Source organism: Limanda limanda, chromosome 21, assembly GCF_963576545.1.
Source record: "Limanda limanda chromosome 21, fLimLim1.1, whole genome shotgun sequence".
In the NCBI taxonomy this organism is placed as follows: Eukaryota; Metazoa; Chordata; class Actinopteri; order Pleuronectiformes; family Pleuronectidae; genus Limanda; species Limanda limanda.
The window spans coordinates 655678-681663 of NC_083656.1; the positions used below are offsets into that span (position 1 = coordinate 655678).

The window sequence follows — 25986 nt, forward strand, 5'->3', positions numbered from 1 at the left end:
TCATATTATATATACATGAATATATACAATGTTACATGATAACATGATATACACGATGTTATAACTGCCCACTCTTGAAACAGATTATCAAACAGATAAATTCATGTTGTGTATTATTGATCATTTATTGATGAGATGATTATTTCACCTTCTCAGTTTATTATCAGTGTTTCTGCAGATTTTCAGTTACATCTACAACTTAATGAATGAGTAATAAACCGGTTTCATTGTCGATATCATCTTTTCATGTATTTTATGTCAATTATGTTATAAAGTACGTTTTACATTAAAACATTGATTGATCAATAATTGATTATTTGGTCTCCAGGTGTATGAATGTACTCGAATTATAAAACGAGTCTATAATAATGAATTAGAAGCTGTTGAATTAAAATGTGTAGTGATGAAAACCCTCATCGATGAAGCTGTTTGTTCTTCAACAGGAACTTTTAATGTGTGGAGGTCTGTGGGGTCGTGACCTCTGACCTCCAGTCGCTGCCTGACAGCGCCACCTGCTGGAGAAGGTGTGAACAGCAGCCGCAGACAGACGTCAGGTTGTTCTGGTTTATTTCACTACACGTGTCTGAAGCTAATAAACCAACATGAGCACCAGATAAAGATCAACATGAAAAAACAAGTCCTATTTACAATATAAATTAACACATATTTCACCTGTGAAAGACACCGACGATAACGACAAACGTATTAAACTGTATAAAAGTGAGAAATGTGTTGATGCAGGAGCGTCTCCGTCCTGAGACGCTGGCGAGGAACCGGCTGGGCGTCGCTCAGGGAACAATCAGAAAACAACAAACAGGAGCTTCACATTCCAAACACCTTTGGTCCAACAACGAAAAGACAATTTAAAAAACCCGTGGGATTGTTCATGGTCAAAAGTTCACGGATCACAGACGGACGTCACTTCTTTTTTTCTTCTTTTTTTTAATATATTTTCAAAACACGCTGCTCTGGAAAATAAAGCCACATATTGTGTTTGGATACAAACTGATCCCGGGAGCAGCTGAGGCACTGGAGAGGTGGCGTCCTACATCCATCAGGAGCTCCAGACTCTGGAGACGTTTCCTCTCACGTCAGCAGAACATCAGAGTTCCAGGTTTCATCAGATTTGAAACCAGAGGAGTCGTCACCGGAGGAAACTGTCACGTCGTTCTCTCTCCAACGTTTTGTGCGTCTCCAAGAGTCAAAGTGTGAGACAGTGACCAGCTGTGTGTAGACGAGCGGGGGGGCACCCTGGGAGCTGCAGCGGGGGGGCGTGGCCTCAGTGGGTTCGTGGATTGAAGAATCCCACGCTGGTGGGAGACTCCTTCACCGTCACCGTGAGGAGGTTGGCCGTGACATCGGTGACGAACACGTGCTCCAGAAGGTTCCGGGTCGGACGCCAGTCGGTTTCCGTGTCCGACTCGGTGGCGTTGTTGCCGAGGCTGGGCCGGCTGTTGCTGGGATACAGCGAGGCGCCGCGCTCTGATTCGCTGCTGCTGGTCTCGTCGGAGTCTCCGGTGCTGAGCTCGTTCAGGCTGCGGCTCTGAGCGCTCACGCCGTGTTTCCGCTCCTCCGGCCTCCCGCCGCCGCTCCCTCGGCCGGCGCCGCCTCCTGCCAGCATGTCCCTCCCCCGGCCCTGCTCTGCGGCGCCACCTGCAGTCAGCCCGGAGCGCTGCCCTGACGCCGATGTTCGAGTCTCTCTCATACTCGCCACTCCTCCTTTAATCACGATGCTGCCGCTCCTCAAGCTCGACCGCGACGCTGCAGCGCCGCCTGGGCTGTTGCCGTGGAAACCGGCGGCGCCCGGGGCTTTGCTGACGCTCTGCAGGTTGAGGGCTCGGAGGCTCAGCGCCTGATTGGCTCGGTCTCGAGGTGTGGCGAGCGATGACGGTTTGGAAACACTCTGTTTGTGATGAACCAACATGCTCTGACCTCTGACGGCGTCCTGCCTGCGCTGACTCAGCTGGGAGCGCTGCGCCGCCGCGCCGCCACGGAAGCCGCTGTGAAGACTGATGGAGGCGGAGCCGCCGCTTTGCTTCAGCACTTTGAAGCCGCCGCTGCCGGAGTCGGACGAGGAGCGCTTCAGCTCGGACGCAGAGTTCTTCCTCTGCGGGGACCGGGTGGCGTTGTGGTGGGAGGAGCACGGAGCGGAGGACGGCGAGCGGTTGGTCCAGACGCAGCCGAGTGTTCCGGGTTTGGCGGCGGCGCTCTGACAGAAGGCGCTGGCGGAGGAGGCGGAGCCAGGCCCGTCTCTGGAGCTCCTGCTCAGGCCGGTGTAGGTGAAGCTCGCCGGCTGCAGCGGCTTCTTCACGCCAGGTCGAGGCTCGTCACGGGACGGCCTGAGCACCTGGTGGTGGCGTGGAGGAGGAGTCGATGGGGGAGAAGGAGGAGGAGGGGGAGAAGGAGGTGGAGGAGGAGGAGGTGGAGAAGGAGGAGGTCTGCCCTTCGCCTGTCGTAACGCCCTCACGTCAGGGGGGAGTGGCTTCCTCCCACGCTTCTTTTTGAGGGGGGAGTCGGGTTTGACAGGCTGAGGCCTCTTCTGGGGGCCGGGGGGGACACGGGGGGGGCCGGGCTTCGCCTTCTTTGAGTGATCTTCATCTTCATCTTCATCTTCATCATCTTCTTCTGAGGAGGAGGTTGACGACGAGAGGGCGGAGGAGGAGGAGGAGGAGGAGGAGCGGCTGTCCTTCGTGGTGGTCGGCGCAGGCTGTTGGAAAGAAGAGGAGGATGAGTGGAGGTGAAGAAGCTGAGGATCAGAATGAAGGAGTGGGAGGGGCCTCACCAGAAGCTTCCGCGGTCGACCTCTGGGCCGCTTCCCCTTCCTCTGGAACAGCAGCTCCCGCTCGTGTTCTCTGGAAACAACAAACAGCTTCATCACAACCTGAAGCTCTGCAGGAGAACATCGGATCCGTCGTCACGGAAACAATAAACAACGTGATTTTACAGATTTCATTTTATCTCTCATTTCCATCCGTTGTCAGGTTGAGATTCAGTCAGGAGGATAATTCCTATGATTGTGTTATTAGAAGATAAACACTGGAAGGGTTGTGGATGGATTATCTCTCCGGGTTGATGACGAACCTCTTGTGAAACGCTGCCAGGAGCCTCGGGTCCAGGATGTTCTCCTCCGGCTCCCAGCTGTTGTGTCTGGAGAGAAGAAGTGAAAGATGTGGTGAAACTGGATCAGTTTCCTGTTTGTGATCAGATGATAACACTGATGATTTACTGCTGTGTTGTTAGAACTGATCTGTGAACAGTGAGCGGATCATCAGGTCATCGCTGGATACATAACCTGCCACACGTTCAGAACATGTGAATGGATTTATATCAAAGTTCCTAATATTTGCTTTTCTTTAACAAGCTGATGAAGTGGATGTTTCAGGTGTGCTGTAATAACTGGAGTGAGATGTGGTGATGAACCAGGACTCAGGTCAGTGAACGTCTCACTGGAGCTTTGTAACGGTCCTGGTCACAGCTCGCGTCCGGTGAGGCGTTCAGGTACCAGGGCCGAGCCCGCAGCTGCTCCCGGTCCTGCAATACCTGCGGCCCGGTGTGAGCTCCCAGAGGAGCCGGACCCGGGAGGAGCCGGACCCGGTGTGAGCTCACAGAGGAGCCGGCTCCGGTGTGAGCTCACAGAGGAGCCGGACCCGGGAGGAGCCGGACCCGGTGTGAGCTCCCAGAGGAGCCGGACCCGGTGTGAGCTCCCAGAGGAGCCGGACCCGGTGTGAGCTCACAGGGGAGCCGGACCCGGGAGGAGCCGGACCCGGTGTGAGCTCCCAGAGGAGCCGGACCCGGTGTGAGCTCACAGGGGAGCTGGACCCGGGAGGAGCCGCGGGCGAGCTGGTGGTTCACCGCCGCGGAGGAGACATGGACACCGGGCCGCAGCCGCGCATTGTTCCTGGATGGGTCGGCTATCAGCGGTTAGCAGCGGTGCTAGCAGCGGCTAGCAGCGGGGCTAGCAGCGGGGCTAGCAGCGGCTAGCAGTAGGGCTAGCAGTAGGGCTAGCAGCAGGGCTAGCAGTAGGGCTAGCAGCGGTTAGCAGCGAAGCTAGCAGCGGGGCTAGCAGCGAAGCTAGCAGCGGTTAGCAGCGGGGCTAGCAGCGGTTAGCAGCGATTAGCAGCGGTTAGCAGCGGTTAGCAGGGAGCTACTTACTTGGACGACCACCCCCTCCACTTCACCAGATATTCAAACTTCCCCTGCGGACAAACACACACACACACACCGTCAGAGACACACCGACTCCCGCCCGCTCCCTCCCCGGGTCCCGCGGCCCCGGCCCCGGCTCCTCTCACCTTCCTGGGCCGTTTGCTGAGGACACATTCCGCGTCGAACACCTGGCCCACCGTGACCCCCTCCATGACTAGCAGCCCCTCCGCGGACACGCGCGCTGACCCCACCCGGCCGCCGTAGATCCCGTTACATGTAAACACGCTGTTGCTGCGAACACACATGCACAAGTACACATGGAAGACACGACTACACACTAAATACTGCAAACACACACCACATGTAAACACATTATTACTGCAACACCACAACAAGTACACATGAAGAACTGAAAACACAGAAATATATGAATAAATCACAAAAATGAACTATTAACTGTGTATAACTATTGTAAACATGTTATTTCTGCAACCACGTTGATAACATAACAAACACACACGATTCTAAATATTCTAAATATTAAATAATAAAATGTTAAAATGATGTACACCTTAAAATGATCAGATAAACAAATTAATACACCAGAAAATTACGCACGTACAACTTTGTATATAATATAATATACAATAAAATATAAAGAATATACAGGAATAACACAATATATGAAGATGATTATTATAACAATAAATAACCCAACAACCACACATATAAGACTTAAAAAAAGAAAATGATAAATAAAATTAAAAAAAGGATTGAATTGATCTGGGTTTAGTTTAATGGGACGTTTAATATGTGTTGCTAATAATGATAATGATTAAAACACAGTGATACACAAAACTATTACAAAGAGGAAAAAAAGATTGACAACAAAACAGAGTAGAAAGACTTTTTACAATACTTTTAATTTTATAATTTAAATGTAAATTATTGTGGAATAAATGTGTTAAAATCAATACGGTGGAGTAATAAGTAATCTATTACATATGAGTGGTACTGGAATAAATGAAGTCGTTGCTTGGTCGTCACAAAGAAGAAACCAGGGCGGAACCTTTGTTTCGGGAGCTCAGTCCGGCGGAGCGGATTGTGCGTCGCACCACAGTTACATGTTTGTGATCGCGTCGGAAGCTTCGACTTACTCAGGTAAAACATGTAAGATCTCATTTGAACGTTTATAACCTTTATTTATTCAGAGCATTTATATATAACTGTATATCCTCTTTATATTAGTTTACCAGATGAACCGTTTTTAACCACAACAACACTTCAGTGACTGTTGGATCCGATCAGAGAAACTCGAGCTAAGAACTGGATCTGTTCAGTTTGTCTGTGGTTTGTCTCAGTGACGCCCACGTGACTCCTCTGGTCACGTGTCAGTTCTGCTCATGGATCGATCAACGAAAACATAAAGCAGAAATCCGACGTGTTGGTTTGTGCGACTCAGAGACTTGATCCCACTTCCGGCTCCGGTCCCACTTCCGGCTCCGGTCCCGTTAAGACAGCTGCTGATAAACCACTGAGTCTCCTGGTGAATTGGAAACATTCTTTCATTTAATCCACTGGACTCATGAATCCGTTTCCACGACAACAACAAGGTGACCTCCAGCTGATGGGTTGTGCTCCTCTCAGGAGGTTCCTGAGTCTGAACCTGTTGTTGTGACTCCGCCTCCTTTGTCCCAGTGACCACTCCCTCTGGAGTTTGACCCGGAGGACGCAGCTGCTTGTTCACGTCTCTGAGACAAACTGTGGTCGGTGAATATGAGAGAATTAACATGTGATTGATACTGAAGTCCTCCAGGTGCTTCGGGTGTGGACCAGCTCCAGGACCAGGACCAACCCCAGGACCAGGACCAGCTCCAGGACCAGGACCAACCCCAGGACCAGGACCGACTCCAGGACCAGGACCGACTCCAGGACCAGGACCGACTCCAGGACCAGGACCGACTCCACGACCGACTCCAGGACCAGGACCGACTCCAGGACCGGGACCGACTCCAGGACCGGGACCGACTCCAGGACCGGGACCGACTCCAGGACCAGGACCGGCCATGCTGCTTTCTGTCCTGCTGCGTCCGTCCCTCCCCCCCCCCCACGTCTCCACACTGTTGTCACGATGCGTCCGGACGTGGCGGTGTGACGCCGGCAGGACGCTGCACGCTCAGACTGAACACTTCCTGCGGCCGAGGCTTCCGCCGCGCCTCCACAGCCGAGGAGTCAAGAGCAGAGGCAGGAAGAGCCGGGGACAGGAGGACGACTGGAAGAGCAGGAACAAGACGGTGCTGACGTACATCGCTGCCGCCGGCGTGGGGATGATCGGCCTGTCGTACGCATCGGTGCCGCTGTACAGACTCTACTGTCAGGTGAGGAGGGCCGGGGACCGTCCTGACCCCCAGCTGTGTGACCCCTGTGTGACCCCCAGCTGTGTGACCCCCAGCTGTGTGACCCCCAGCTGTGTGACCCCCAGCTGTGTGACCCCCAGCTGTGTGACCCCCAGCTGTGTGACCCCTGTGTGACCCCTGTGTGACCCCCAGCTGTGTGACCCCCAGCTGTGTGACCCCCAGCTGTGTGACCCCCAGCTGTGTGACCCCCAGCTGTGTGACCCCCAGCTGTGTGACCCCAGCTGTGTGACCCCCAGCTGTGTGACCCCCAGCTGTGTGACCCCCAGCTGTGTGACCCCCAGCTGTGTGACCCCTGCGTGACCCCCAGCTGTGTGACCCCCAGCTGTGTGACCCCCAGCTGTGTGACCCCCAGCTGTGTGACCCCTGTGTGACCCCCAGCTGTGTGACCCCCAGCTGTGTGACCCCCAGCTGTGTGACCCCCAGCTGTGTGACCCCCAGCTGTGTGACCCCCAGCTGTGTGACCCCTGTGTGTGACCCCCAGCTGTGTGACCCCCAGCTGTGTGACCCCTGTGTGACCCCTGTGTGACCCCCAGCTGTGTGACCCCCAGCTGTGTGACCCCCAGCTGTGTGACCCCCAGCTGTGTGACCCCCAGCTGTGTGACCCCCAGCTGTGTGACCCCAGCTGTGTGACCCCCAGCTGTGTGACCCCCAGCTGTGTGACCCCCAGCTGTGTGACCCCCAGCTGTGTGACCCCTGTGTGACCCCCAGCTGTGTGACCCCCAGCTGTGTGACCCCCAGCTGTGTGACCCCCAGCTGTGTGACCCCCAGCTGTGTGACCCCCAGCTGTGTGACCCCCAGCTGTGTGACCCCCAGCTGTGTGACCCCCAGCTGTGTGACCCCCAGCTGTGTGACCCCCAGCTGTGTGACCCCCAGCTGTGTGACCCCCAGCTGTGTGACCCCCAGCTGTGTGACCCCCAGCTGTGTGAACCCCAGCTGTGTGACCCCTGTGTGACCCCCAGCTGTGTGACCCCCAGCTGTGTGACCCCAGCTGTGTGACCCCCAGCTGTGTGACCCCTGTGTGACCCCCAGCTGTGTGACCCCTGTGTGACCCCCAGCTGTGTGACCCCTGTGTGACCCCCAGCTGGACATGAACCAAACTAAAAAGTCAAATTCACATCAAATCATTTCTATCCAGGATAGTTTCTGTTTCCTCCTGACACGTCTCCTCTTGAATCGTTCTATAATGTGAAGTTATGATTTTAACATGTAGGATGTGACTCGCTGGTTTAACAGGGTTTGGATTTTGAGTCGAAACAATCAAATCTCCAGATAAACACGTGAAACCAATTTTATTTAAAGAAGAAAAAAACACTACGTTTTACACGTTGTCGACCTAAGATTCAAAAGTGATGTTTCCAGATTCATTTTTACTTAAAAAATACTGTATTGTGGAGTCGCACACTCTTTACAGAACATCACACTGACCTTTCCTTCAGGTCCCACCGAACAGAAACCACCAGCAGAGCTTCACATTAAATCCAAAATCATTTCAACCGTTCTTCTGCAGCTTGTATTGAAACATTGATGGTCACTTTGTGCTACAACATCTCATATCAAAGCCCTTAATGCTGCTACCAGGACCCCCAGCTGTGTGACCCCCAGCTGTGTGACCCCCAGCTGTGTGACCCCTGTGTGACCCCTGTGTTTGTCTGACAGGCGGCCGGGCTCGGCGGCACGGCGGTGGCCGGCCACGACACGAGTTTGGTGGAGACGATGACGCCAGTGAAGGAGCGTGTCCTCAAGATCACCTTCAACGCCGACACACACGCCAGCATCCAGTGGAACTTCCGCCCGCAGCAGACGGAGATCTTTGTAAGAGCTTCACCTCAGCGACTGTTGATCTGTAACTGTGAAGGTTTTAAACAGCGTTTGTGTTCCTGGCGTGCAGGTGGTTCCAGGGGAGACGGCGCTGGCTTTCTACCGAGCCAAGAACCCCACAGACAAACCCATCATCGGCATCTCCACCTACAACGTGGTTCCCTTCGAGGCGGGACAATACTTCAACAAGATCCAGGTACGAGTCTTTGTCTTCACCTGGAGGTTACTCACATCATCATCTGCTTCTTTCATCTCGTGTCAGTGAAATCTGTCGAACAGGATTATTTGTTCTTGTTCTCTCAGTTCCACCTTGAATGACCTTTGCTGATCTTTCCTTCCTGCAGTGTTTCTGCTTCGAGGAGCAGCGGCTGAACCCACACGAGGAGGTGGACATGCCCGTCTTCTTCTACATCGACCCGGAGTTTGACGAGGACCCGAGGATGGCCCGAGTGAGCACCATCACCCTCTCTTACACCTTCTTCGAGGCCAAGGAGGGCGACAGACTCCCTCTGCCCGGGTACAGCTACAAGTGAGCCCGCGCCCCCCCGCAGTGAGACCTGAACCAGGACTCCTTTCCACCAAAGCTTCAACCAGAGACTCTGATCAGAGACGACCACGCGTCTCCACTTCCTCCAGAAATGAAGCCAGAACATCTCAGATGCAAACGCTGACGTCTTGTGGTGAAAGTTTTTGTTTTCAGCCCTGGACGATTTTTTTTCTTAAAACAATAAATGTATTCACAGTGCATTGTCGGATCACTGCAGAAAATATAGATTCCAAGATTCCTTTCTGTCCTGGACGGACGCTCAGTGGAAGAGAAAAGCTCTTTGGATTCATTTTTCTTGGAGAGAAAAGAACTGAACTGTTTCCTGGACGAGTCGAAGCATCGCGCTGCTGATCTGATTCTGAGAGTTATTGTTGATAATGATTAAATTATTGTATAGTTGATTAATCAATTGATAAAGACTGAAGGAAAATCAATAAATATGACTGATGCAGAGATTTAACTCAGACGAAGATGTGAAATTGGTTTGTTCAGGTTTGTTGTCTCTTCTTGAGACTGTATCTGCCTTGTGTGGACACCAGGGGGCAGCAGAGGAGAAGCGCTGCGTAGTTATCCATAATTCTATTGATTTATCTGCTGAACACTAGAACAGTGATTATTAAAAATCATGTCGTGTTTTATGTGGCCTGTAACCAAAATACACAGTCACATTTCAAATTAATCTATTCATATTAATTATCACTTTAATATAACAGCTGGTGAAGATCAATATCATCTTTATTAATCTCTAAAAATGTGATTTCATTATGTTTCAAACTGTTTATGTAAAAATACTTTTACATCACTTCACTATAAAGCTCCTCTCTCATGCTTTTATTTTGGAAGCTCGAAAAGAAGCAGCTAGTGGTTTCCCTAGCAACTCAAATTCTGGACCAATCAGAGGTAGATCCCTACCCCCATTACCCCCATCGACAACTTCTGCATTTATTTATCTGGACAATTATACTACATTATATTATTATATTGTACTACATTATACTACCTATATTTAAATTCTAGTATTTCTGCATTATATTATATTGTCGTATATGGTAGTGTATTAGTGAATATTTGGAGCAGTTTATACCTCTGGTTCCACTGGGGCTGTCCCCTCCGCTCCAGCAGGTGGCGCTGCCGCAGCCTTTTACCGCCACTTTGAAGGAAAGAGAAGAAGGGTTTGTTGTGGAGGTGGCAGCTGGACTGTGAAGAAGAAGAAGAAGAAGAAGAAGAAGAAGAAGAAGAAGAAGAAGAAGAAGAAGAGACAGTGAGACAGTGAGACTTTTTAAGAGAATATTTTATCTTCAGTCTGAAGCTTCGTGCCTTTGTTGTTTCCTTTGATCTGTTAGTTCTGGTTTCACGTTGTTATTTAATCAAAAGAATTCTGTCTGTCAAACGTACGGCTGTCGTCATCACCTATGTGGGCGGAGCCTACCTGTACTTGACTGATTGGTTTGTACTCAGCAGTACTGCAGTACTACAGTACTCTACAGTACTCAGTAGGTTTCACTATGCAAACCAACAGTATAATGATAAACTCATCTTTTACCTAAAACTCCAACTAAGTGTTCACATGATCTATTCATGGTGACCAGGGGCTTTTATTCTGAAAAACAAAACAGACAGAATATATATATTATATATAGTAAATTCTATTTTATATAAAAATTTCGAGGATCAATATGTTTGATTGATCATTAACAGATGTTGTGCAGCTGCTGACCCCCCCCCCCCCGACTGACAGGACCCTCAAAACTGTGTCATTCTGAAAATCAATTCACCCCCGAGGTCGTTAACTCAACAAACACAGATAAACACTGACATGTAGACCACACACACAAACACACACACTCACGCACAAACACACGCGCACACACACACACACACACACACACACACACACACACACACACACACACACACACACACACACACACACACACACACACACACACACACACACACACACACTCGCACGCACGCACGCACTCACACACACACACACACACACACACACACACACACACACACACACACACACACACACTCACGCACGCACACACACACACACACACACACTCACTCACACACACTCACTCACACACACACACACACACACACACTCACTCACACACACTCACTCACACACACACACACACACACACACACACACACACACACACTCACACACACGCCCATCACTCCACCTCCTGCTCCAGCTCGTCTCAGTTTAATCTTCATTTTAACATTTCTCACATGAAGCAGCACAAGTTCAGATATTTATAAAATGAAATGTTTCCGTTTCATAAAAAAAATTTCAGTAACAAACAATAAAAGCAGAATTAGAAATGAAAATGAGATTCAGAAGTTTGAACTTTTCAGAAATCAAACCTTTAACAGAAACTTTATTTTTACAGTTTTACGTTGAGTCCAACACTCTTTTCTACTCACATCCCACAATGCAATGCTCCACATCTTACAGAGGGAACGTTACTAGATCAGCGTCTAAAACTCGAGTGATGACAAACTGAGTCTGTAAACGAGTGACAGCATCAATGAAGATGGACGACATGACGGCTGGAGGGCCCCCTGGTGGCCGGATGCAGTGTAGGTCATAGAGTTCATATCCCAGATATTTAGCTTCAGTTCTGGAGGTGAAGTGTCGTCCATCTTTATTTACAGTCTGCGACACACACTCCGACCTCACAGAGTTTATTCTATGCAGAGGAATGTGAATTTGCACTTTATTGTGTGTGTGTGTGTTATTAGAATGATTGTTGTGTTGAAGAAACAATAACGGATGTTGTTGTGTTCTGTTCATATCAGAATAAAGAAGTTCTGCTGCCACACAGATTCACAGAGTTTTTATGAAGCTGATTTCTGTCTTTATTAAGTAATCAATCGTAAATAATTGATACAGTAGAATAATGAACAAAATATAAAATTTGTGCTTTAAATTTAACTCCATGGATTCACCAACTTCAGATGTTTGGTTTAAAAACACGTTTCACTGGCGTCGAGAAACAAACTCTGAAGTCTGATCCTCTGGTGTCTGAGCCGTGAGGCGTTCAGGGGTCTGTCGGTGCAGTGGGAGATGTGGGCGTCGCTCTGCTCAGGGCTCAGGCAGACGGTAACCTGCCGAGTGGTTTCCCTGACGGAGACGTCCGAAGCATCCGAGCAGCAGGTCGACCGCCGTGCTGACCGTGGAGAGGACGTCCTGCTCCGTCCGAGCCCTCAGAGGATTCACCTCCACCATGTCCACGGCCGACAGGAGACCTGCAGGTGGGGGGGGGGGGGGGGGGGCATGGGTGAGGGTCTGGGACCAGGCCGTGGGGGGAACACTCTGTTATTACCTGTCTGGCTGAGGTGCTCGGTGATGAACACGCCCTCTCGGTACGTCAGCCCTCCGGTGACGGGTGTTCCCGTTGCCGGGGTAACCGAGGGGTCAACGGCATCGATGTCATAACTCAGGTGAATCGGTTTCTTCACTCTGTTCAAAGCAGAAACACTTTGTTGTAACGAGCTGAGGTCAGGTGGTCGCCGTCGAATTCTGAGAGAACATGTTGAGAAGTGAAATCATCGTGGTTGTTGTTCTACGTATAAACTGTTTTATTTGTTTTGTGAGGTCACGTTGACCTTTGACCCTTGAGCATCCAAATCAGATCGGACCATTGTTTGTAGAAAGTCTCCTCGGCGTTCTTCAGATGTCGGGTTTTTAAGAATGAAACGAAATATATTAATGATATTATACCTTTGACCACTGGGTGTCGCCAGCGCGGAGACATAGAACTTAGATATTCTCAGAAGATAAGAGTAAGTCAGTGTAGCCCGTTCACTGATGTCTTACGATTAGGGCTGGGCAAGTTAACTCGTTTCAATCGAGTTAACTCAAGTGATGAGTTAACTCGATTAATTATTTTATCTCGCATTCACTCAGGTTTGATTATGTATTGTTTTATTGTGAAAGTCAGGCTTTTATTTTGTGAAAGTCTGTTGCTGACTGCTGCAGAACAGGAAAAAAGAAAATAATTGGCGGATAAACAATCGCGTTAACTCATCACTTGAGTTAACTCGATTAAAACGAGTTAACTTGCCCAGCCCTACTTACGATGAATATGCAGAGTTTACTTTATTTATTTGTTAATCCAAAGTTTTCCCGACACATCGGACGTGAAGTAACCGTGAATCTCAGTTTACTTGTCGGAGAGATAATCACACGTCTCCTCCATGACTCTGGAAACTCCGAGCTGATCCACCTCCGACATGGAGAACACCTTCACGCCCAGCAGCTTCAGGATGTAACTGGAAAACACACAAAACACAAAACTACAAAACTTTCCGCTGCTTTTCTGTTTCTACACGAGTGAGACCACGAGATTTCAGTGTCGTCTCTTCAGATAAAGTCAGGAACTCACTGCTCCTCTGGATCCACGTCTCTCAGCCCGATGTAGACCAGGTCTTTGGCCCGAACGCACGGTTTGATCCAGGAGAAGTTTGGTAAGACAGGAACCTGACGCCACCGAGAACAACACGGGATGAGAACCGCGAGGAACCGCGAGGAACCGCGAGGACGACACGTTTCACTGGACAGAACGTACCTTGGACTGCAGCTCATGGAGGAGGTAGGACATGGGCTGTCCGTGCATGTTTCCCGTGGGCGAGGACAGCGGCGTGTTGATGTCGGCGTGAGCATCGACCCAAACCACGCTCAGCTCCCCGACCGCCATGGAGTGACCGTGGATGGAGCCGATCGCCAAACTGAGCCCGAAGACCGGAAGACGCCGTTAGACACATGGACACAACTTCATTTGTCTCTGATTCGTATCCTGTAAAAGCTTCTGGTATTCAGTTGTAATTGTATTTATAAATGACGCCTAAAATACTTTTTCTGCTGATACTTCACATCAAGCCGAGTACTTTTACGTCATGTGACTTGTTGACGAATCAGACTCTGATCCGGGCGCCGTCCCGGTGGATGATTGACAGACTGAAGCTGGAAACTCAAGTCAACAATTCACCAACTTTTTAACAATTTACTACGTTAACGTGTGAATTCAGATGAACTGTGGATGTTTAACACAATTTAGTGTCTGTGATCAGATTCTCACCAGTTTCTACTTCTCCAGTTTTTACAGTTTTGACTCTTGATTTGAATTCTGTAACTTTACGATCATTGTGAACAAAGACGTGTGTAATTAAATAACATTATTAATGCAGTGATGTCATTGAAAGACAAAGCTCCATTTAACCTCATGTGCATTCTTATTGGAAACTAAAATATTCAATATATTGAAATGTTTGTGAACCACAGACGTGTAAAATAAATAGTTAATTAATTTTACAATAAATGAAATAAACATGCAGTCAATCATCTTATATTAATGAACTTATATTAACTTGTATTATTGATGATTAGCTGTCTGACCTGTGGTCTCCTCCCAGCATCACAGAGGTGTGTCCGTCCCTCTTCACTGCCTGCACTGCCTCGGACAGCCTCTGGTTGGCGCTGCCCACCGCCCTCACGCGCTTCACCCGACCGACGGGCTCGTCAGCGACCACCTCCTCAAACTGCAGGTTCCCATAATCCTTCACTGCACAGCCTGTGGACATAAGCTCAATGTGACCATGTTAATGGATTATGTTTTACATCGAGTATCGTTCACAGCTGCAGCTTGATCCTCGTAAAGGAAAGTAAAATATATTAATATGTGTAATATAATGTATTATATATTTATATATTTATATATAATGTTTTCTCTTTACGAGTCGACTCCAGATGATTTTTAGAAGAAACAATTAAAAACATGAGACGTGATGTGTTTCTGTGACGACAGAATCCTGAACAATCCTGGTTTATTATCACATGCTCAGTGTGTGAACATTAACAGTGTGTGTTTGGTTTTGTCTCCTCTATGGAAACAGGGGACATACACGATGACCTTTGAACCTTGTCCTTGTGAAGACGCCTGTTTCAGGAGACGTGTCCGTCCACACGAGTTCAGTTCACTGGTACGACAGAAATACTCGAGTAAATACTCGAGTAAATACTTGTAGCTATTTCGGTACCTTGTCCTTGGAGTTTGTCCAGCAGCCCTGCAGCTCGGATCAGGTCCGGTCCTCTGTCCACTCCGTCTCTGGGCTGCAGCAACAACACACATCGTGTCTCTGTGAGGACAAACCTGTCCAAACCACTGATTCTGACCTGCACCTTCAAACCAGGTCTGAACCCTCAGCCCAGTGGAGCTGAGGACAGAGTCAAATGTCCTCATTAGGTGTCCAGTGTTAATGACCTGTACTGCAGACAACCGCCAGGGGGCGATAGACATCTTTTAGCTTCACTTCAGCTGTCGTCTCTCGTCTTCGAGCTCATTAAAACTCCTGATATTGAGCTTTAGGTGTACAAACGTGTTTAATTATTTAATTAAATAACTTAGTCCAGTTTATTACATGTTTCATTTGAAGGATTGAACTCGAGTCTCAACCGTCGATAGTTAAATGTTTGTCACCATAGCAACAATAACACAATGTTTGAATCATAAAACAGATCGAACACAAACCAGCGGTTCAACCTGCTGACGGTGGGGACACGTGTCATGTGACGGGTTTGTTCTGAATAAACTTTAATCTGAAGTGACACTCTAACACAGACCATCATGTTGATGTCCTAACATGTTGTGATATATATATATTTACACAAAGTTATTGGAAACTTCAGTGATGGTTCTGATGACTTCAGCCGGGAAGAGCAAATCTGCATCCTCAACACTTCACATCATAAAGGCCAAATACGTTCAACAAGGACATTCTGTTACATGTACATTCCTGTGTGAGAACAACACTGAGTCGTCCAGTTCCACCTGAAGCACTTTGTCTTTGAGTAATTTTCATCTTTGATGGTTATAAGGAATGTGGGCCTACATATATATATATATATATATATACATACAGTGAATATAAAAGTCTACACACCCCTGTTAAAATGCCAGGTTTTTGTAATGTAAACAAATGAGACAAAGATAAATCCTGTCTGAACTTTTTCCACCTTTAACGTGAATAATTCAATTGAAAAAACAAACTGAAATCTTTTAGACTTTTATATCCACTGCATGTATATGTATATATATGAATAAGTACACACACACTGATTCTACCCTAAACAAAAAACTCAAAACCCTCAGATCCCTGAAGTTTTGATAAATTAATAAAATCTCTCACAAGTTAACAGGTCCCAACTACACACACATTCACACACACACTAAAACAGACACACACACGGACACACACACTCACTAAAACAGACACACACGGACACACACACTCACTAAAACAGACACACACACGGACACACACACGCACCTGTCCCTTGGAGAAAGGCGCCCCGATGATCCCCGCGGACCTCTGGTGAAGCTGCTGCTGATGAAGATGAAGATGAAGATGAAGGTGATGAAGACTCCCGGTCCCCAGCAGCCTGCTCGCGCTCCTCATGCTGAACATCCTCAGACTCACGAGCACGTCAAAAGAAACAACCCCCCCCCCCCTCGTTACGTCACCGTGACTCCGTCATCACTGGTTATTGTTTGACTGTAAATAAAGATCAAAAGAATTTAAATCAGGAGGCTTCAAAGTGTCAAAAAGTTCATATGTCACAATAAAACTTTCAACACAACTTTAAAGTGTTTTAAATGCGTTTACTGTTGAATTAAATTCATTTCATTTTATTTTCACTTCATTAATATAATTACAGTCATAATTATATACTAATAATAAAATAATAATTAAAAACAGTGATTATAATATATTAATTAACATAACATTAATAGTAATTTAATTAAATAGTAATGATAATATCTTTGATCCTTTTTTCTTCAGCTTCCCTCTGTCACTTCTATGCACAGACTCAGCACCACAGCGCCCCCTGCTGCACCCCCCCCCCCCTATACAACATTAACTCTAAGACAAACTGTAACTTTAACCTGATTCTCACTGTAGAACCTCAAAGTCCAAACCCTCCAACCGGACAAGTGGGGACCAGACACAATGTCCTCAATGATGGTCAATAGAGACAGACAGAAGGATGGAGACAGACAGGTGAATAGAGACAGAAAGAAGGATAGAGACAGACAGGTGAATAGAGACAGACAGAAGGATAGAGACAGACAGGTGAATAGAGACAGGCAGATAGAGACAGACAGAAGGATAGAGACAGACAGGTGAATAGAGACAGACAGGTGAATAGAGACAGACAGGTGAATAGAGACAGACAGAAGGATAGAGACAGACAGGTGAATAGAGACAGACAGGTGAATAGAGACAGGCAGATAGAGACAGACAGAAGGATAGAGACAGACAGGTGAATAGAGACAGACAGGTGAATAGAGACAGACAGGTGAATAGAGACAGACAGGTGAATAGAGACAGGCAGATAGAGACAGACAGAAGGATAGAGACAGACAGGTGAATAGAGACAGACAGGTGAATAGAGACAGAAAGAAGGATAGAGACAGACAGGTGAATAGAGACAGACAGGTGAATAGAGACAGACAGAAGGATAGAGACAGACAGGTGAATAGAGACAGACAGAAGAATAGAGACAGACAGGTGAATAGAGACAGACAGAAGGATAGAGAAAGACAGGTGAATAGAGACAGACAGAAGGATAGAGACAGACAGGTGATTAGAGACAGGCAGATAGAGACAGACAGGTGAATAGAGACAGGCAGATAGAGACAGACAGGTGAATAGAGACAGACAGAAGGATAGAGACAGACAGGTGAATAGAGACAGACAGAAGGATAGAGACAGACAGGTGATTAGAGACAGACAGAAGGATAGAGACAGACAGGTGAATAGAGACAGACAGAAGAATAGAGACAGACAGGTGAATAGAGACAGACAGAAGGATAGAGAAAGACAGGTGAATAGAGACAGACAGAAGGATAGAGACAGACAGGTGATTAGAGACAGGCAGATAGAGACAGACAGGTGAATAGAGACAGGCAGATAGAGACAGACAGGTGAATAGAGACAGACAGAAGGATAGAGACAGACAGGTGAATAGAGACAGACAGAAGGATAGAGACAGACAGGTGATTAGAGACAGACAGAAGGATAGAGACAGACAGGTGAATAGAGACAGACAGAAGGATAGAGACAGACAGGTGAATAGAGACAGACAGAAGGATAGAGACAGACAGGTGAATAGAGACAGACAGAAGGATAGAGACAGACAGGTGATTAGAGACAGGCAGATAGAGACAGACAGGTGAATAGAGACAGGCAGATAGAGACAGACAGGTGAATAGAGACAGACAGAAGGATAGAGACAGACAGGTGAATAAAGACAGACAGAAGGATAGAGACAGACAGGTGAATAGAGACAGGCAGATAGAGACAGACAGGTGAATAGAGACAGGCAGATAGAGACAGACAGGTGAATAGAGACAGGCAGATAGAGACAGACAGGTGAATAGAGACAGGCAGGTGAATAGAGACAGACAGAAGGATAGAGACAGACAGGTGAATAGAGACAAACAGGTGAATAGAGACAGACAGGTGAATAGAGACAGACAGGTGATTAGAGACAGGCAGATAGAGACAGACAGGTGAATAGAGACAGACAGGTGAATAGAGACAGACAGAAGGATAGAGACAGACAGGTGAATAGAGACAGACAGGTGAATAGAGACAGACAGAAGGATAGAGACAGACAGGTGAATAGAGACAGACAGGTGAATAGAGACAGACAGAAGGATAGAGACAGGCAGGTGAATAGAGACAGAAAGAAGGATAGAGACAGGCAGGTGAATAGAGACAGACAGAAGGATAGAGACAGACAGGTGAATAGAGACAGACAGAAGGATAGAGACAGGCAGGTGAATAGAGACAGACAGAAGGATAGAGACAGACAGGTGAATAGAGACAGACAGGTGAACTCTGCCCCCTAGTGGACAAACACTCACATCACAGAAAGACTTAACACATCTGCATCTGGTTCCTCACGTTTCTCTCTCGGCTCATTTTGACTCCAGCGATTCAAACATCTAGAAAAATTATACAACTCAAGATTCTGACTCAAGTGTCAGCTACTTAATGAGTCTTAGTGGAAATAGCTCTTTATATAAAACACGATACAATTCATCCAGAATACCAATGATGCGACGATAGCGAAATGCAAATCAACATAAAATCTCACCAACTCACCTAAGATTGGAAATCGATCTTTTTTCGGCTTTGAGAGATTGACGTTATTTCTAAGTACATGTTTTTTACTCATAACATTTGGATAGAAAAACAATTTATATTTTCAAGGAAAGTAACATGTTTTATTTGGGGTCAATTTGACTCCAGGAAACCGAACACAATGTTTATCATTCAGAAAGATCCTATTTTAAATAGAATATAATCATCATCAGAAGAACTAGTAAGACGAGTTACTAACAGAACACACATCAGGTGCGTTGAGCATCAGAAGGTTGAACGCAGCTTATTCTCAATATTCATGTGTCTCTTCTCTAAATTAATCCTGTCAATTGAATTTAATAAAACCTCCAGAAATCATAATAAATTCATTCATTAATAACAACATAACAAATAACAGATTTTTATTTTCTATTCTTGTTTATGTATTTTATAGATTCATAAATTCATCATTCAGTCAACAAATGCATTGATGGATATTTTACAATAAAATGCTTCATTAGAGTTTAGCTGAATATTTTTCAAATTTTATTTTGTCGAGTTTGGTGATGAAAGGGTTACTGCGAGGTGGTGACGTCAGTGTCAGCTGTGAGTGTGTGTGTCTGTGTGTTTCCTCTGCTGCTGCTGAATCATCCACACACACACACACACACACATACACACACACACACACACACACACACACACACTCATATAGAACCACTGGGCTTTTATTTTGACAGTTCTCTGCTGACTCTAAGGTGAGCCCGTGCAGGTGACAGATCTCGGTGGAGACCCCGTAGCGTGGATCAGACCGAGGCTCTGCGGAGACGCTGCTGCCGCCGGTGACGCGTCCTGCCCCGGGTGAAGGTCCTCCGTGTTCCCGGTGAAGGTCCTCCGTGCTCCCGGTGAAGGTCCTCCGTGCTCCCGGTGAAGGTCCTCCGTGCTCCCGGTGAAGGTCCTCCCGGTGAAGGTCCTCCGTGCTCCCGGTGAAGGTCCTCCGTCCTCCCGGTGAAGATCCTTCGTGTTCCCGGTGAAGGTCCTCCGTGCTCCCGGTGAAGGTCCTCCCGGTGCACCGCCTCCGAGTCCTTCCACTGAACGTCCTCGTCTTCCCGGTGAATCGACGCGTCATCTACCGGAACTCTTCGTGTTTATTCCGGACTGAACCGGGCCCCGGAGCCTCTAGACCGTGACACCGCTTCCGCTTCCAGTCGACAGGTGAGCTAGCACCGGAGAACCGAGCCGGTAACACAACATGTTCGTTAACAACACGCTAACAACACGCTAACTACACGTTAACAACACGTTAACAACACACACGGAACCGCTCACACGCACACAGACACACACCGGGTAGAACCGGGTGTTTCCTATACGAGGTTCTGACCGGAAGTGAACCCCACGCCGTCATCCTGATGCTGATATACAGTCTATGGTTGGAATCATATATACAGTCTATGGTTGGAATCATATATACAGTCTATGGTTGGAATCATAACAGTCTATGGTTGGAATCATAAATACAGTCTATGGTTGGAATCATAAATACAGTCTATGGTTGGAATCATATTTACAGTCTATGGTTGGAATCATACAGTCTATGGTTGGAATCATATATACAGTCTATGGTTGGAATCATATATACAGTCTATGGTTGGATCCCATTCCAGATGTGTGTTCATCAGCATATTAGTTGTATCTTCACAGCAGATTATCTATCTGTTATCGATTATCTATTTGCAGGTTATACAAATAGATATGTGGTTATCTGGTCTCCTTTTAATTGTGTGGTTAGTACATTTAATTGCTTAAAAAGTACTTTGTGTATTTTATCATTTAAAGATAAATTAAGTACTTAAAACTCCGTCCCCAGTTCCCATAACTCTGACCTGTCCACCTTGTGACCAGTCATCACACATTCAGTTCAGTCCCTGGAAATGAAGAATAAACAGCTTCTGTATATTTATTTTAGAATCATATTAGTTGTGGTCAGAGTCATGTGACCACACCCCCGCTGCTCCAGGTCAAATCCAGCTCTTGTGTCGTCGCTGCTGAAAAACCGACGAAAAGCTCCTGAAACGACTTCACATCATATTAAGTAAGAAGAAGAAGAAGAAGAAGAAGAAGAAGAAGAAGAAGAAGAAGAAGAAGAGGAGGAGGAGTGTTGTCATGGAGACGAAGTGAGGAATCTGACGACTGGTTCTGTGGACATTCCTCATGACAGCAGGAACATTCCTCATGTCCTCAGCTCCATTGTTTCTTTAGATCCATTAGTTTCACCTCCTCGGTCCCTCTGCTCCTCTCCTCTCCTCAACACCACTGCCAGGCGTAGAACCCGGTTCTCTGAGGGGATGTTGGGTGGTTCTTACCTCTGCACCGCTTTAGAACCGGCTGGTTTTCATTGTTTCTTTTCAGTGGTTTCCACAACTTGCTCTGGTTGTAGTCTTTGGTTCTGCAGGTTCTGTCAGTTGAATTGTTTCAAGGTTCTGACTCTGTGGTTCCTCCAGTTTGTTGGGGTGTGTGTGTGTGTGGTTCTCTGGTTCTGTGTGTTAGTGTGGTTCTGTGTGTGTGTGTTTGTGTGGTTCTCTGGTTCTGTGTGTTAGTGTGGTTCTGTGTGTGTGTGTTCGTGTGGTTCTCTGGATCTGTTGGTTCTGTGTGTGTGTGGTTCTCTGGTTCTGTGTGTTAGTGTGTTTCTGTGTGTGTGTGTTCGTGTGGTTCTCTGGATCTGTTGGTTCTGTGTTTGTGTGTGTGGTTCTCTGGTTCTGTGTGTTAGTGTGGTTCGGTCTGTGTGTGTGTGTGTGTGTGTGTGTGTGTGTGTGTGGTTCTCTGGATCTGTTGGTTCTGTGTGTGTGTGTGGTTCTCTGGTTCTGTGTGTTAGTGTGGTTCTGTGTGTGTGTGTTCGTGTGGTTCTCTGGATCTGTTGGTTCTGTGTTTGTGTGTGTGTGTGTGTTCGTGTGGTTCTCTGGATCTGTTGGTTCTGTGTTTGTGTGTGGTTCTCTGGTTCTGTGTGTTAGTGTGGTTCTGTGTGTGTGTGTGTTCGTGTGGTTCTCTGGATCTGTGTTAGTGTGGTTCTGTGTGTGTGTGTTCGTGTGGTTATCTGGTTCTGTGTGTTAGTGTGGTTCTATGTGTGTGTGTTTGTGTGGTTATCTGGTTCTGTGTGTTAGTGTGGTTCTGTGTATGTGTGTTCGTGTGGTTCTCTGGATCTGTTGGTTCTGTGTGTGTGTGGTTCTCTGGTTCTGTGTGTTAGTGTGTTTCTGTGTGTGTGTGTTCGTGTGGTTATCTGGTTCTGTGTGTGTGTGTTTGTGTGGTTCTCTGGATCTGTTGGTTCTGTGTTTGTGTGTGTGTGTGTGTGTGTGTGTGTGGTTATCTGGTTCTGTGTGTTAGTGTGGTTCTGTGTGTGTGTGTGTGTGGTTCTCTGGATCTGTTGGTTCTGTGTGTGTGTGTGTGTGTGTATGGTTCTGTTTGTTAGCGTGGTTCTGTGTGTGTGTGTGTGTGGTTCTGTGTGTGTGTGTGTTTGTGTGGTTCTCAATTGGTTCTGTGTGTGGTTCCTGCTGCAGAACAGAGGCTCAGCCGGTGTCAGTGCAGAGGAACCTGGTGACAGATCAGGATCTGTTTCTTTGAGTCACTGCTGAGGTGGAGGATCCGCTCTGAGGTGGAGAACCCCACAGAGATGAACCAGCTGCCTCACTCTGGTTCTCAGCTGGAGAACCCCACATAGATGAACCAGCTGCCTCACTCTGGTTCTCAGGTGGAGAACCCCACAGAGATGAACCAGCTGCCTCACTCTGGTTCTCAGCTGGAGAACCCCACAGAGATGAACCAGCTGCCTCACTCTGGTTCTCAGGTGGAGAACCCCACAGAGATGAACCAGCTGCCTCACTCTGGTTCTCAGGTGGAGAACCCCACAGAGATGAACCAGCTGCCTCACTCTGGTTCTCAGGTGGAGAACCCCACAGAGATGAACCAGCTGCCTCACTCTGGTTCTCAGGTGGAGAACCCCACAGAGATGAACCAGCTGCCTCACTCTGGTTCTCAGGTGGAGAACCCCACAGAGATGAACCAGCTGCCTCACTCTGGTTCTCAGGTGGAGAACCCCACAGTGATGAACCAGCTGCCTCACTCTGGTTCTCAGGTGGAGAACCCCACAGTGATGAACCAGCTGCCTCACTCTGGTTCTCAGGTGGAGAACCCCACAGTGATGAACCAGCTGCCTCACTCTGGTTCTCAGGTGGAGAACCCCACAGAGATGAACCAGCTGCCTCACTCTGGTTCTCAGGTGGAGAACCCCACAGAGATGAACCAGCTGCCTCACTCTGGTTCTCAGGTGGAGAACCCCACAGAGATGAACCAGCTGCCTCACTCTGGTTCTCAGGTGGAGAACCCCACAGAGATGAACCAGCTGCCTCACTCTGGTTCTCAGCTGGAGAACCCCACAGAGATGAACCAGCTGCCTCACTCTGGTTCTCAGGTGGAGAACCCCACAGAGATGAACCAGCTGCCTCACTCTGGTTCTCAGGTGGAGAACCCCACAGAGATGAACCAGCTGCCTCACTCTGTCTCTCAGGTGGAGAACCCCACAGTGATGAACCAGCTGCCTCACTCTGGTTCTCAGGTGGAGAACCCCACAGTGATGAACCAGCTGCCTCACTCTGGTTCTCAGGTGGAGAACCCCACAGAGATGAACCAGCTGCCTCACTCTGGTTCTCCTGTCTGTGTTCTGCTGAGATCCGTGCTCAGGAGATAGACGGATCCCCACAGTGAAGAACCAGGATGTAGACCGTAGCCCTCAGGTCTCTTCCTGGAAACAGGGTGACGGTGCAGAGTTCGGCTCCGCCTCCAGGCTGTGAATAATTCATGTGTTAGTTCCTCTGTTTCAGTTCCAATCCCACGTTTCTTCAGGCTCCAGAACAGTAAACGTTCCTCCTCCTCACAGAGAACAGCAGCGGTTCTATCTGTTCTACTATAGATGTAAAGAACATCTGTCTGTACAGGAAGGCCACAGGGTAAAGTCATGTTTCTGCTCATTCACTTTCTGTTTCAGAGCTGTAGGTTATGTTATTCGGCTCAGACGCTCAGACCACAGAGCTCCACTGGTTTATTACAGGAACTCTTTCCAGCTCTGAAGGTTCTCACGTCTCTGTGCGAGCTACACTCTGAGGTGTGTCCTGGTTTCAAGCAGTGGGAAATGAATGATGCTGTGTTCAAACCTGTTTATTGATGTTTTCACACTTGAACTCAGATCTTAAATGATTCAGTTTAACTATAAACAGCGACGCATGTTTTACTTGTTTCTTCTGTAAGAAGTCAGAGTCACATTCATCAGATCCCCATGTCTCCATGAGAGCTGTCATGTGACATGAACCCAGACGTGGTCAGATCATAGAGGAGATGCTGATGCTCTGCGTCCCGAGGCTCCTCCCCCCCGTTCATCAGTGACAAGCTCTCAGCCTCGACTTTAACGACCTGTTCAGCAGAGGGGCGTGGTCCCGCAGACCAGAGGGGCGTGGTCCCGCTGCTGAGTCTTTACTTTAGAGACATAAACTTTAAGGCCTTCTTCGACACGTCTGTGTTTGTCCTCGCTGTGAAATCTGTGGACTTTCAATGATTCACTTTTTGAAAACACTCTCTCTCTCTCCCTCTCTCTCTCCCTTTTTCTCTCTCTCGCTCTCTCTCTCTCTCCTCTCTCTCTATCTCTCCCTCTCTCTCTCCCTTTTTCTCTCTCTCTCTCTCTCTCCCTCTCTCTCTCTCCCTCTCCCTTTTTCTCTCCCTCTCTCTCCCTCTCTCTCTCTCTCCCTCCCTTTTTCTCTCTCTCCCTCTCTCTCTCTCTCTCTCTCTCTCTCTCTCTCTCTCTCTCTCTCCCTTGTTCTCTCTCTCCCTCTCTCTCTCTCCCTTGTTCTCTCTCTCCCTCCCTCTCCTTCTCTCTCTCTCTCTCTCTCTCTCTCTCTCTCTCTCTCTCTCTCTCTCTCTCTCTCTCTCTCTCTCTCTCTCTCTCTCTCTCTCTCTCCTTTTTCTCTCTCTCTCTCTCTCTCTCTCCCTCTCTCTCTCCCTTGTTCTCTCTCTCCCTCTCTCTCTCCCTCTCTCTCTCTCTCTCTCTCTCTCTCTCTCTCTCTCTCTCTCTCTCTCTCCCTTGTTCTCTCTCTCTCTCTCTCTCTCTCTCTCTCTCTCTCTCTCTCTCTCTCTCTCTCTCTCTCTCTCTCTCCCTTTTTCTCTCTCTCCCTCTCTCTCTCTCTCTCTCTCTCTCCCTCTCTCTCTCCCTCTCTCTCTCCCTTGTTCTCTCTCTCACTCTCTCTCTCACTCTCTCCCTCTCTCTCTCTCTCTCTCTCTCTCTCTCTCTCTCTCTCTCTCTCTCTCTCTCTCTCTCTCTCTCAGCAGGAAATACCCTGTGAATCTCTTCATCTCTCTGTCTGTCCTCTTTGTCTCTGACCGGGTGGAGTCGGTTTCCTCCCTATGATCAAATCATCATCACTCGTGTGTTGCTCAGCTCTTTATTATCTTTAAAGTTTCACTTCACATTGATACATTGATGCAAATCCTCTGTCGTCCTCATGTCTTTCTTTGAGACACGAGCTCTGTCAAATGTCCTGAAAATAGTGTTTTGAGTTGGTCTTCCACATGTGAAGAAGCAGCAGCAGGTTGTCGGGTCCGACTCGTTCAAACAGGAACATGTGGACCTGTAGAGCAGAAGGAGTTGGAGCCTGCAGAGCAGCAGGAGGCGGAGCCTGTAGAGCAGAAGGAGTTGGAGCCTGTAGAGCAGCAGGAGGCGGGACAAGATCAGTGTTGTTGTTTCCAGCTCCTCCACACGGCGTCGGCCTCATCACCAGAAGATCTGGAACCTACTCGTGTTTCCAAGTGGACGTCTTCGTCTTCTACGTGTCCGGCTCCTCTTCT

General features: G+C 47.9%; 4 protein-coding genes across 4 annotated transcripts in view; 2 read left to right on the top strand and 2 right to left on the bottom strand.

Moving 5' to 3' along the window:
• Positions 1-550: 550 nt before the first annotated feature.
• On the bottom strand, positions 551-4358 carry LOC133027849 (chromobox protein homolog 2-like). Its single transcript, XM_061094991.1, has 5 exons — positions 4293-4358; positions 4153-4196; positions 3082-3147; positions 2783-2852; positions 551-2707 (listed from the first exon to the last, which is right to left on the bottom strand). Exons 1-5 carry the CDS (start codon positions 4356-4358, stop codon positions 1280-1282), a joined length of 1674 nt encoding a protein of 557 aa, XP_060950974.1. The 3' UTR covers positions 551-1279.
• A 1833-nt stretch (positions 4359-6191) lies between these two features.
• On the top strand, positions 6192-9392 carry LOC133027475 (cytochrome c oxidase assembly protein COX11, mitochondrial). The gene is made up of 4 exons (XM_061094487.1): positions 6192-6524; positions 8220-8375; positions 8452-8577; positions 8726-9392. Exons 1-4 carry the CDS (start codon positions 6213-6215, stop codon positions 8912-8914), a joined length of 783 nt encoding a protein of 260 aa, XP_060950470.1. The 5' UTR covers positions 6192-6212; the 3' UTR covers positions 8915-9392.
• A 2383-nt stretch (positions 9393-11775) lies between these two features.
• On the bottom strand, positions 11776-16440 carry arg1 (arginase 1). Its single transcript, XM_061094486.1, has 8 exons — positions 16279-16440; positions 14989-15061; positions 14348-14522; positions 13521-13680; positions 13338-13432; positions 13120-13224; positions 12276-12412; positions 11776-12198 (listed from the first exon to the last, which is right to left on the bottom strand). The coding sequence occupies exons 1-8, from the start codon at positions 16414-16416 to the stop codon at positions 12035-12037; spliced, it is 1047 nt and encodes a 348-aa protein (XP_060950469.1). The 5' UTR covers positions 16417-16440; the 3' UTR covers positions 11776-12034.
• A 3657-nt stretch (positions 16441-20097) lies between these two features.
• LOC133028022 (serine-rich coiled-coil domain-containing protein 2-like) overlaps positions 20098-25986 on the top strand; it is a 29349-nt gene continuing 23460 nt past the window's right edge. Inside the window, exon 1 of the mRNA XM_061095215.1 lies at positions 20098-20316. The gene's annotated coding sequence lies outside the window, so the exon portion shown is untranslated. The remainder of the gene's footprint in view (positions 20317-25986) is intronic.